Raw genomic sequence first — 13260 nt, forward strand, 5'->3', positions numbered from 1 at the left:
CAGACACTCTGTTCATCACCACCCCCTTTTGTAAATCGACATTTCTAAGTCTGCCATCATGTTATTAAGTCTCAAAGTCCCAATCATCTGAAAATGTGCTGGGTGAAACGAAATCACTCAAGGAAACCTTAAATTGATGTGGAATCGTTAGCAGCTCAACAGGGCCATAAATGACATAATCAGTTGTATCCCATGCTATTCCACCAGGTAGTGGGACCACTGTGATGTTCACTGAGGACAGGTCTCGTTGTTCATGATGAGATGATTTGTGCGGCTTCAGGAGCAAGTTAATGTTCTTACTTGCTGTGTCCATTTTAATGTGCTTTCCATCTATCAGCTTTCCCAAACTTAACACAAGAATGAGTCATAGCAGGAGATAAAGTACACCTAACACAATCCAAAGTTCAACCCAAGTTGAAACTAGATATGTATTTGTAAGCTCTTGACCAAGTTCCTTTACTTTTTCCTTTAAAGATTGGTTTGCTGGCTTAGTTTCAGGTTCACTGGGATCCTCAGAAAAGTTATCAAAGTTGTAAAATAGCCAAAGGCAGTTCTGTCAATTGTTGGTATTGCATCCGGATTATTTGAAATTGCTGGAGCTGTTTTTTCCCTTGACATGTTTGTATAGTCAGATGCTACATCATTGTAGACAGGAGTTTCTTGATGCACTGTTATTTGGGTTTCAAGAGGCACAAGTTCCATGGCTTTGTTGCATAGTCCTTCTTTTCTCACTTTAAAATCTTCAAAGATGATGAGTCTTTCAGTTTGAACCTCTTGGATAGTCGCAAGAGTTGGTCGTCTGCTACATCTTAAGAGTCCACTGGGCCTACTACTTTAATATCGGCCACAGGGTGTGGTTTTACCAGGTCAATTGACACGGACCAGTTCTCCTTTTTTCCAGCAAGGGGCGGCAGCAGTACTGTTCTTGATCTGTGGATTGCTAGTACAGGTACTGGTTTTCTGTAAGAAGGCCCAAATTCCTTCTTGTCTGCTATTTTCTTCCTGACCAGATCCCCAATCTTTGGAATCCAGACAGGTCTTGCTGGGACAGGTGGTTTTTCTTCAGTAGTCGTTGGCCTTTCGCTGGTAATGCTTAGACTTCTTCTTGTTTCATTTAAGTCCTGTAAAACAGCCAAACGATCTTTGATATCAATTTGTTTTTGTTCCACCACCGAAGTGTGACGATCGAGATCTTCAACCAACATTCTAGTACCAAAAAGGATTTCATATGGAGTGATTCCATCCAGAGAATTTCTTGGCAGGTTATTAAGACTATGTTGGATATTTATTAGATGTTTGACCCACCCATCACCCGAACCTAATACCCTAGCTGTTATAGATTGCTTTATGTCACAATTTTTTCTCTCCACAACCGAATTTCCCAACACTTCGAGCATCAGCTGAGCGCTGAGGCCACATCCAAATGAATCTGTCTAAATATTTGTGGGACTGCATCAGTCCATTTGGACGTCCGCATGTAGATAGCCTTAATCTGTCTAACAGTGGTGTCTGTACTGGGCTGGCTACGCTGTAGTCCGGAATCTGGTGGTGTTCAAAGCTGTGGTATTTGTAACAGTCATCACAATTCCGAATTCGTATACCTGAGCTTTCATCCCTGGCCACCAGTACATCTCTTCTAATAGATATTTAGAAATCCCTTGATGTATCAGACCCTCTCCCATATGTGCTTCGAAAATGAGAGCACCTCTCCGGTTCCTGTTTGGAATTACCCTATCCTCCACTCCAGGGATTCGAGCAAAAGGAACAGTTTGCATCAATTATGTATTTATTCTTGAGTGGATAATTTAGAGGTAACGCGACTCCGCTGCCTTGACAGCGAGCATGGTTTCACCATCTATAGTTGTTTTTGAACAAGTGATTGTAGCTACGGAAGCCATTTGCACAGCTGCCTTCGCGGCTTCATCAGCCAATGAATTCTCTTCAATGTGAACGCCATCACGTTGATGACTCAGTGTATGGATCACGTGAGTCTTTTGTAGTTCTTTCTGCAAAAGAACTACTTGTTCCCAAAGCTTTTTATGCTTGATTGTGCCACCTTTTTGTGTTTGTAAAACCATTTTGAACCCAGGTCTGCAGATATTCATTGTAATTCCTGACTCAGTTATACGAATCTCGCACCGAGTGTGGGGAATTCGCGATCAGTATTTTCAAGCGCCATTTTGAATGCTTGGAGTTCAGCTCGCTGAGCTGTACAGTCTCCTAGAGATTGAGTTTTTGTGACCATAGGTCTGAATTTACCATTGTGCCAGCGACCTTTAACAATCGCGCACGCAGCACTGTAAGCTTGTTTGCCCCCAATCGCGGGCTGTGCTGATCCGTCTGTATATATTATACAGCCGTAATGTTCTAGAGGTAGAATTTCAGTAGGCAGAGGACATTCTTGTTCGTATTGGAGAAATTCTTGTGCCTACAAGTAAGGGTCAAAAACGTATTCGTCTGTTGCAGCAAGATAATTAACCCATTGTATCTATCTAGGATGTAGCGCTTTTGCATTTGGACTGCTTGCCTTTGTCACTGCCTCTAAGGCAGGTACAGGTGTAACAATTTTAACGCGTTTACCCTGTGCTAGGGCTCTCTCCTTTGCTACAGCAGTCTGAACCGCTGTCAGAATTCTTTCTGTTGAAGTGAATTTAATTTCAGCTTGTGTGTACAAGTGTGACTTGTAAGCTATTGGTACCTGTTCACCGTTGTTAAAGGTTAGGTATGTGAATCCGCATCTCCCTGGGATGATTAGGACTACAAGGTTGCGTACATTGTCGCGTGTTTGTAAGTGTGTTGTTGCCAACATGTCTGTTTGTACTGAACGCAACATTTCTGTGTGTTTTTGAGTCCAATTGGTACGTTTGAAATCAGGTTTGATTAGTTCGTAGAGAGGTTTAACCCTTTCTGCGTAATTCAGAATGGAAGTTCTTTGAAGTTTAGGAATCCTAGAATTGACTGTAGGTTTCTCAGCGTTTTTGGAGTTTGGAGCAGCGAACATTTTTCTAAAACGTTTGCTGCCAGGCTTTTGCCTTCACTTGAAAGTTTGTATCCCAAGAATAGGATGTTGAGAGGTAAATCCAAGTATTATGGTGTTCACCCTGTTCAAGTGCCTGTCCAAATCATCATCTGTAAGATAGATGTCATCGGCATAAGATAATGCCTCATCATACTTTTGTAGTAGCTCTGTTACTCTGGCTGAAAATAATCCAGGACTTATTGAATCCCTGGGGGAGACGGCAAAATTGACGCTGTGTCCCCATTATTGAGAAAGCGGTCAAATACCTGCTTTCTGGTGCGATATTTTGACCGAAGAAACCATTTGCAATCTCTAATGTTGTTTTGTATTTTTGGCGAACGATGTTATTCATCAGTGCTGCACTGTGGGAATTTTGTACTGCAAAGGGTTTGCAACAAGAGTTTAAATGTCTGTAGTCCAAAACTAGACGATATGTATTGTCTGGTTTGGAGACAGGAAACAAAGGATTGTTCATTGACGAGGTGCATGTTTCAATCACCCCTTGGTATTCAAGTTGATCTAAGATCTCCCTGACTTGTTTTTTAGCTTCCTGTTTTGCTGGATACTGCCTATGAGCAGTAGGTTGATTTTTTAACTGGATTTTATGGAAAGGAGAATCCTCATCCCATCCCACATGATTTTTATATAATGCTGGAGCCTGGGCCACAGCCCATTTTCTGGCATAGGTGTATTTTTTATGAATAGGAATTTGATTAGAGAAGGCTGGCATAATGATCTCTTCGCCATGTGGGCACTCCCTGACAAATTCAGGTTGCCAGTCTTTTTCAGCTAGAAGGATGTCATAACCCTTGGATAGTTTTTCCCAAGAGAGTGCATTTATTTTCCTAGTTATATCCCCCTCTATTCGGAGTGTTACTTCATATAACTTATGGGGTACACTAACCCTGGTGTCTGCCGTTTCAACCTGAATGTACTCATTCAGATCCACTGTCTCCAGATGTTCTTTCAGGATCCTGCGAGCTATGGTGACCTCTGCTGCGCTGTCCAGCATTGTCTGGGCCCACTCCCAGTTCTTGAGTTGTCCTCTAGATCCTCGGCATGTCTGATTTTTAGACTTGCTACCTTCCTTTTGTTGAATTGGGTTTTCTTATTTTTCGGAACGTGTTGATCGTCTTTGGACTTTACGCGTTCTTCTTTTTGTTCTGACCGTCCTCTTCTTTCTGATTTCTGCGAGGAAGTCTGAAAGGTACGAGAGGAACGTGTGTCAGTATCTTGATATCTATCTGGTTTTCTCCAATTATCCCTATTTCTAAGGTTATATCTCTTTTCAGAGGGCTCCTTTTGAGGAGACCTTCCTCTGTACTGAGAACGCTTCTCTTTAGGAAGTGACTTTCTACTATTTTCCCATTTCTTTTTAGGAGTAGTTAGATTGTTTTGATTAAAAGGTTTTTCAGGATTTTCTGTTAGTTTAGGCTTTACAGGTTTCCCTCCCAAACTATCTCTTCCTAGTTCTTCATAGGATTTTTCAATAATTCTTGCAAGTTCATATGGTTGCTCAGTTACATCTTTCTTTTAGCTTTTGGCGGATCGCCACTGATGCTGCTTCACCTTTAATCTTAGCTAATAGTATAGCTGAGACCTCTTTGAAATCTTTCAGTAATTTCATACCAAGATTCAAGGCCGGTTCTGGACCGTATTCATTTTGAGTCTGTCTCAGAACGTCTGGTATTACCGCCATAGACGAGACACCATGTGTTTTTGTGTAGATTGAATCAAAAACTGTACCCCAAGTGTCAGTCCTCCACGTGTGGTGCAATCCCCATTGGTAAACAGATTGTTAGAATCTTGTGTTTCTCATGAGGTGTACTATCGGGAAATGCTGCCTCTATTTGAGTAATTTTTTGAGCTAACCAGACCGGAATTTGTTCCGGTTTTGCGGGCAACTTACCAATGACTGATTGTATAGTCTGTGGTGTAATTTTGTTTGTGTTCCCCTGATGAGGGGTGTGCTGTGGAATTCTTACAGCTGGTTGGACTGTTATAGTCTGCATGACCTATTGAACCAACTGTCTATGGATTTTAATTAACTATTTCAGCTGAGCTAACAGTTCTGGACCTGTCATTTGTTCAATGTCAAGATGTGGTGTATAGCTGGCTGGTACCGGCCATGTAGCTCCTGGTTTCCCTAGTGGACCGAGCCTGGTGATGTGATTTTGATGTTTTAGGGCCCCTTTAAACCTGAGCTGATGCTCTTGGTAAGTTAGTGGAATTTCAACGTCCTCGAAAGGAGCGTATTCCGCTGGAGGTTCCTCCACTTTATAGTAGTGGAACTCATGTTTTACTGGATTTGCTGCAGGAAACAGAATCCCTCTGTCTGTCGATATTCATGTGCCTCTATTACAAATATTACTTTACCACCTCTCGATGATACTCCAATATTTATGAGTTTGTAAGTTATAATTTTACTTACATTTGCCGGAATGTGTAGAACATCCGGGTCATTTTCATTAAAACCTGTATTATCTAGGTTTTGTGAATGTGCTGCTGCTGCAGCTCTAGCCAATTCTTCGTCACTCTCCGTCATTTTTTATGAAGGTTTGCAGAGCAAGTTTCAAGGAAATAAAGATAAGTGCACAATATTTTGGAACACTGTATCCTTCAACGTTGAACAAAACCAAAAACTGATACATTGGATTTTTCTTCCTACTCCGTTTAAGGCGGATATTTTATCCTTTAACCCACTCCAAACGTCTATTGGAGTTTTACGGGATAAAGGGGTCTCTTCGAAAGGCACGACTAAGTTACTCTAGTATCTAGTGTTAAATTAGTGCCTTACCAAACGTTGGGCGCCATTCCTATATTCCCAATAGGCTCTGCGCATTGGATTAATATATCCTATAGATTAGACTGAGGTCGACTAGGTCTCTATCGAATATATTAAACTTAATTGTGTGTGCCAGCTAGCTCAGAGGTCACTAGAAACTTTCTCGAATTCACAAGAAGGGATTCGTTTCCGACAACCGCATAAACATGACCACTTTTTTTCCCCAAGATAAAACTGATCTTCAGAGTCTTGGAAACAATAGATCGATATTTCACTCAGTCAATCGTGCATGCTTCGTTTCACCAGAGGTGCAGAGAAATAGATAGACTGGCGTTTTCCATAAAAGGATTTATTGAACAGTCTTCTTTCTCAAGCATAAGAAATTAACTGCTACAATCGTAAAACTGGTTGTAAAATATAATGCATGCAGTATAAATAGTAGAATAAAATAATACTGTAGGAGCATTGTATGGTTCCTAAACCATATATAAATACATACATAAATAACAGAGGCTAAAAGTACTCAACTGGTGATTCTAAAATACGCCTACCCCGGTGTACCTAACCTAAGCTTAGTGCGAGGGAGGAAGTGAGGTGTAGCATAAATGTAGTATTCTTTTGCCAAGAATCTGTCCAAGATTTCTCTAAGGGTCTAATCAGCTCCGTACCTTAGTTTAGAATGAAGGTTGGTCTTGGGACTCTATTTCCCAACAACCCACAAGGGTAGCTTGGAAACACTGGAGCTGGATTTCTCGGCAGGAGAAAAGACAGCGTCTCTCGGTGTCTGCTGGAGGGTCGGCTTCCTTCGGCACTTGCTGTAGCAGGGCACGTCGGGCAAGTAGATAGTTGAACTGCTCCAAACCACAGTGTGTTTGCTTGGGCGAGTGTGGCCATATTTATACCTTGAAGGTGTCGAGTTTGACGTACAGTTGGACACAATAACGTTATTAAAGAGTCTCAGTTCTTTGAAAACTTCATGAGTTCTTGGACAAATCAATATTCAAGCAAGGGGAAGTCCCTAGCTGCTGAAGCAGAGTTTTCCAAGAAATCGTTGTGGATTTTCGGAACTAGTGGAAGTAGCCCTGCTGTATTTGGACTGCATGAGCTATGCCTAAATATGGTTGATTTCAATGCCTAAATAAGGATATGGTGATTTTATACCTAAATAAGGGCATGAGTCGGGAAACTTACAGTAGGGTCCTAAAATAATACATAACAGGAGACGTCCTCAGGGTCTTGATTCACTCCGGCACAGGCCAGGCCTGGCGGGTGCAGTGTGCGCAGGGTTCGCGGTACCGGTTACTTGCTTTGAGCAGTACCACTGCTCGTGGGAGACCCAGGTAGTCAGAGTCACAAGGCAGTCAGGTCCTCTGGGGTTTTTGAGGTTGCTGACCACTGGAGATGCCGGGGTTTAACAGGAGCAGGTTCGAGGGTCGACAGGCCGGTAGGGCTGGGGCCAAATCAGTTGGTGTCTTCCTCTTTTTAGCAGCTGCACGGCAGGTCTTCGTGTTCCTTGATCATCTTTCTTGTTTCGTATTCTGGATCTGTGAAAAAAGATTCAGGGTGCCCCTATATACTAAATTTAGGGGTGTTACAGGTAGGGCAAAGGCAGGGACCAATGGGTCCCTGTCCTGGAGTGGGTACACCCCCTAGCCTGCTCCTCTCCTGTGGGAGGGGGGAAGGAGCCTAGCTGTGATTGGGCAGGGCTCCCAATCCTCAAGATGGCTGGAGCCCAGGGTCATGCATCACCTCGCCTCTCCCGCCTGAGTACACAGGCAGGCACACCCCCTTTCCTGACGTGGGGTTTCCCGCCAGTCTTCCCGCCAATGTGGGGTCAGACCTGGCGGGGGCCAGTTGCTGAGTACAGCAAGTGGTCTGGAGAAGCTCACAAAGGCGGAATGCCTTTGAAGCTTCCTCTGCCCATCCTGGGGGAGGAGGTTTGGTACCTCGTCCCAGAATGTGCATTGTTGCAGATCCAGGACTGTTGATGAGGACTGGGAGGTCCCAGCTCCATATACTGTTAATGGCATCACGGCACTTAAAGTGCCCAGGAATGGCCCTGGGTACTGTAAGGGCACAGGGCTCATGCACCTCTGCTCACACATCTGAAAGAAACAGGTTAGTGTTAGATTCCTTACCTTAGAAAATCCCCAGGCGGAAAGTTTTGCGTAGCAGTACCCCCTGCGTGTCGGTAGGCGTCATCTGCGGCACCGCGTCCGTCGTCTGCATCGTGGTCGTCGGAATGACGTTGTCGGGGTACTGAGACGTCGCCCTCGCGCGCTGACGTCGGTTCTTCTTTTTTTTCCGCGCCAGCACACGCAGATCCGGGAAGAGCAGTACTCCTTAGTAACTTTTTTACTAACTTTTTCGATCTGTTTTGGATCTTCTCGAGTCGTTTATCGACTCCGGTGCCGGTAGGGATGCCCGGGTTCAAACCCTGTGACGACTGTAACCGACTGTTGTTGGTTACCGACCCCCACCGTCGGTGCCTTTATTGCCTCGGGCCGACCATGATGACAAGTAGTGCCCCGACTGCCGGGCCCTGACGTCGAAAGCTAGGCTAGAGCGGTCCCGTAAGCGACTCTAGATCCGGTAGTCTGCCCCGCGTCGCTCGATGTCCTGGTCCAGGAGGAGGTCGAGGGACCGGTCACGGGGCCACAGTCCTCACAGCTCGGCGAGTCGACACCTCTCGTCAGGTTCAAAGTCCTCAGGTAAGTCGGGGCACAAGAAGTGTCCCCCCCGGGTTCAGGCGACCCGCCGCAGTCTGCCCCCGTTCCGACAATGCGCCTTACTCCAGTGTGCCCCACTTTAATCCAGTCCACACCCCGCTCAATCCAGTCCACACCCCGCTCAATCCAGTCCACACCCCGCTCAATCCAGTCCACACCCCGCTCAATCCAGTCCACACCCCGCTCAATCCAGTCCACACCCCGCTCAATCCAGTCCACACCCCGCTCCATCCAGTCCACACCCCGCTCCATCCAGTCCACACCCCGCTCCATCCAGTCCACACCCCGCTCCATCCAGTCCACACCCCGCTCCATCCAGTCCACACCCCGCTCCATCCAGTCCACACCCCGCTCCATCCAGTCCACACCCCGCTCCATCCAGTCCACACCCCGCTCCATCCAGTCCACACCCCGCTCCATCCAGTCCACACCCCGCTCCATCCAGTCCACACCCTCTCCATCCAGTCCACACCCCGCTCCATCCAGTCCACACCCCGCTCCATCCAGTCCACACCCCGCTCCATCCAGTCCACACCCCGCTCCATCCAGTCCACACCCCGCTCCATCCAGTCCACACCCCGCTCAATCCAGTCCACACCCCGCTCAATCCAGTCCACACCCCGCTCAATCCAGTCCACACCCCGCTCAATCCAGTCCACACCCCGCTCCATCCAGTCCACACCCCGCTCCATCCAGTCCACACCCCGCTCCATCCAGTCCACACCCCGCTCCATCCAGTCCACACCCCGCTCCATCCAGTCCACACCCCGCTCCATCCAGTCCACACCCCGCTCCATCCAGTCCACACCCCGCTCCATCCAGTCCACACCCCGCTCCATCCAGTCCACACCCCGCTCAATCCAGTCCACACCCCGCTCAATCCAGTCCACACCCCGCTCAATCCAGTCCACACCCCGCTCTACCCTATTCCACATCACCCTATGCCACTCCAATCTACAACACTGCACTCTGCCACAGAATTCTACTCCCCTCTACTCAGCCCTACACGACCACTCCCTTCTATGATACTCAGGACACTCCACGCCACTAACTGTTAGCAATGCTGAACAGTTGCCACACTAGTGTAAAACATGGCAAAAGCACATAGCCAAAGTCAATAGCTCTTGTAATGGCGAGACATATTGTTTTTGCCAATGCTTGTTTAGAACTGTGTACAATCATTCTATTGTATAAGTTTCCCTATCACTACACACATCTTGACACCAGCACCCTAATTTCTCCACACAGCCTCTATAGAGCGGGGATTTAAGTTGCTTCTGCACCACTGCTATATCTGTAATAAACTTAAGCTGTCTTGGAAATGTTAGTTGCCATAGGTGCAGCTGCTTAAAATAGCATTGTCCAGAGGCCTAAAGTTATTGAAAATATACAACCCAATCGAAAACTATTTATGCTATTGCTGGTATGGGTATTTGTCTGTACTGCTGTAGATATCTGACCTAATATCTTCGTTTAAGAGACTGTACGCAGTTCTAGCTGAAACTAGCATATATTTTTACATATTTGTATACAGGTAGAAACACGTACAAAACATTAAAGATTTAAAGGCACCTTTATAATTGCATAATGATTGATCGTTATATTCTTTTGCATTTTGTTCATTTTACAAATAACACCTCTGTAGAGTGGTAAGTTGGACATTTACAGTGAGTTTAGTTGTATATAAGCAAAAAGGAGGGTGCTGTAACGTTTTGTTTTCCTGTGGCAAATATGCTCCTATTAATGTTTTCTATTTATCATTTTCAGCACGAGTGTCAGCATCATCATCTTAAGAACAAGAAACATTCTAAAAAAGCTAAGAAGCATCATAGGAAGCGTTCTCGTTCACGTTCGGTAAGCGTTTTCCTAGGTTCTAGCCTCTCCGTGTTTTGCATCTTTTTGCATGACTGTTTCTTGAGCTTCCAAGGATTTTCTTAAATTGTAGGGTTCAGAGTCTGAGGAAGAGGATTCAAAAAAGAAGCGTCAAAGATCAGAATCCCGAAGTGGTTCTGAGCATTCCTCCACTGAAGAATCTGGTAAGATATGTCATTAATTTTTTTGCATTTTTAAAAAAAAGACATTTATGTGGTTTCATCGTATCATAATCTCTAATTTCGTTTTCGTCTAATGTAGAGAAAAGTTCTAAAAAGTCAAAGAAGCACAAGAAGAAAACAAAGAAAAGGAGGCATAAATCTGTAAGTATTGTTGACTTTATTTTGAAAGTCAACGTGGGCTGACATTTTGTGGTTTGATTTTAACACCATGCTCCTTCTAAAGAATGAATCTGCTTGGTTTCTAGTCGATCACCAAATGCCACAATTAATGAGGAAGCAAACAGACATTCTGTATGAACAAGTTTAAACGTTTGTGCACAAGCACTTTAGGGTAGGAAATGCTATGTAAAGAAGAGATATAACTTCTAATATGAAAGAAGTTGTTTTTACAAGAGCTTTTCCACATACTCTTTAGCTTTACTAGCTGTTAAATCCCAGTTCTTTTTTTCACCTTCCAGGTTGGAAGAATCCAGCCTTGAAACTTTGTACATCCGATGTCTAAAATATACTTTGTTTGCTTTTATGTTTGGCAATAGAAAATTGTTTGTTAGTGTTGGAAGACAAACGGTTCATTAGATGACACAATGTAGACATAACTAAGAAGCACTGCATACAGGGCATGATAATGCTGTCCGCTCGCTTTGTCAATACTGATATAAAAGCTACTGTCCTTGTATGTGGGCATTTAACCGATCATTCACAAACCAATTCATGGCTAATGTGGTAGTTAGTCTCTCATGGACTGAAGATTTTCTGCCATAATTGTGAGAACTTTGTATTGGAACACCGTTTATAAATCTGATAATGTTTAGTGGTGTGTAGGGTCCTGAGACCCTCATTCTTAAACCTTCATGTCAGAGGAGATAAAGTTTTGTCTGAATCCAAGGATTGAGTGCAACTCTTTTCAGAATTTTGAGGTTTGTAAATTACACTACATCTCTCATAATATATTAATTCAATCACAATTGTAATCAAGCAGGTCGTAAATTTAATGGTTAAAATCTAGGATACAATTTTGACAGTGAAACTATCTGCATATTTGCTCTTTAAATTCTAGAGAACTCAAGTAATAAGGTTATCAAGGATAGATGCAGGACTGATTTTCATAATTGCTACAAAAAGTATTAATTAATCATAGTTCTCATTGGCTTTAACCAGTATTGACAGATTCCAGTAGAGTCTTAAGTTGACTGCAATAGACTTGTGTGAATGTAAATGTAAATGTAGTATACTTGTAAAGCGCACAGCTGCCCCAGCAACGGGGCGTCCCGACGCTGTATAATGCTGTGGAACCCTTCCTGGCTCTCCCTGTGAGATGCCCCTCCTGGGCACCCCCAAGGTGAAGCCAGGCATCCCAGTGTTGTTGGGGCCGTTGTGGAGATTAAGCAAGCTATTGCCCAGAGTTGCAGCGTGGGACCCATGTTTAGAGTAGGCGCTGAGGCGAGAATTATCGAGTCCGCGGACATTGAGCCCAAGACCCTGCCGCGTCGGGAATTGAACCCTGGTCCCGGGCCTGATGCTTGAGTCTGCATCTTCTAACCAGTGAGCCACCCTTGATCTTCGCTGTTCCAATGCAGAGCTGCTATAAATCTATATTTGTTTGTAGAAGTGTGAATGGCTCCTATGAAGGGAACCTGCCGTAGGAATAGGTGTTACCCACTTCCTGGCTGGAAATCTCACATGATGTGAACCCAAAATGGGTGCTTCAAATTGGACCCTGCCTTTAATGGGAAAATGGGGAATACACATGATGGGCTACTCTTTTGTTCAGGTAGACTGCCTGGTGTCTGGGACGGGGAGGGGGAAAACAGTTGCCAAGACAGTTTTCCTGTAGGCATGTAGCCTTCCTGTAGATTCACCTCTTGGGAAGAGTTTAGCCATCTTGGGAGTTGGCAGAATAGTGCACTCTGGGATAGCTAGATGAGTCACATTGCAGGAAGTAGTTAGACGGGAGACGACCTGATAGTCCACTGGCTACTAACCATTGTATTCCCTGAGTGACCTGTCTGGGGATAAATGTTGTAACTTGGGCATCCAGTCCTCCGATCTCGTATGTTCTGGAAAAGAGGTCCTGCTGACCTTTGACCTGGCAAAGAGAGGCTGTACTGAAGTGGACTGCACCTGCTGCTCATTGGGCTAGCAAAGAGAGAACTGTGACTGAGATGTCCTGCTCGAGGGAGTTGTCCCTGAGCCCCAGACAGAATAGACTCCAAGAGTCTGTTGGCTGACTTGCTGCTGCAGACCAGGGCCCCCAAAAGCTGAAGAAGCCTGCCCTGGTGAGTCAGTTGCCCACATCACCAAATTGTTGCTCCTGGCCAAAGTGCAACCTGGAAGAACGAGTCCGGACACTTAGTTGAACTCAAGTCTGCTGGGCCCAGGTAAGTCGTCTTAGTGCAGGTTGGTCACCCAGAAGAAGTTATCACCAGAAGGGAACAGCTGGTTGTGCTGTGACCAGAGAACATTAGTCCTGTAACAACTGGACTTTTGCTTTATCCGTCAGGCCTTTGAGGGACATTAACCCCTGTGGCCAAAAGTTGCCTATTTGGTGGTCCCTTGGTGCTGCGGGGCAGTCCTCCTTCGGTCCTTCTTCCAAGTTGGTAAAGATGTGAGATCTGGCTACCAGTGGTACCCCTCTTATGCTGGGAAAATGCCCTCGGGATAGGATACAGTTAA

The 13260-nt window shown here is 45.0% G+C and overlaps 1 protein-coding gene across 4 annotated transcripts in view; it reads left to right on the top strand.

Annotated features, from left to right (window-relative positions):
• Positions 1-13260, top strand: part of PRPF40A (pre-mRNA processing factor 40A) — a 963502-nt gene that overhangs the window by 640578 nt on the left and 309664 nt on the right. For 2 of the 4 annotated variants that reach the window (XM_086956681.1, XM_086956682.1), the window contains exons 23-25: positions 10301-10387; positions 10479-10569; positions 10667-10728. In XM_086956681.1, the coding sequence (XP_086812807.1) occupies positions 10301-10387; positions 10479-10569; positions 10667-10728 (240 nt within the window). The remainder of the gene's footprint in view (positions 1-10300; positions 10388-10478; positions 10570-10666; positions 10729-13260) is intronic. The other 2 variants (XM_086956683.1, XM_086956684.1) reach the window with 1 other exon arrangement.

This window comes from Lissotriton vulgaris, chromosome 2_1, assembly GCF_964263255.1.
Source record: "Lissotriton vulgaris chromosome 2_1, aLisVul1.2, whole genome shotgun sequence".
Taxonomy (NCBI): domain Eukaryota; kingdom Metazoa; phylum Chordata; class Amphibia; order Caudata; family Salamandridae; genus Lissotriton; species Lissotriton vulgaris.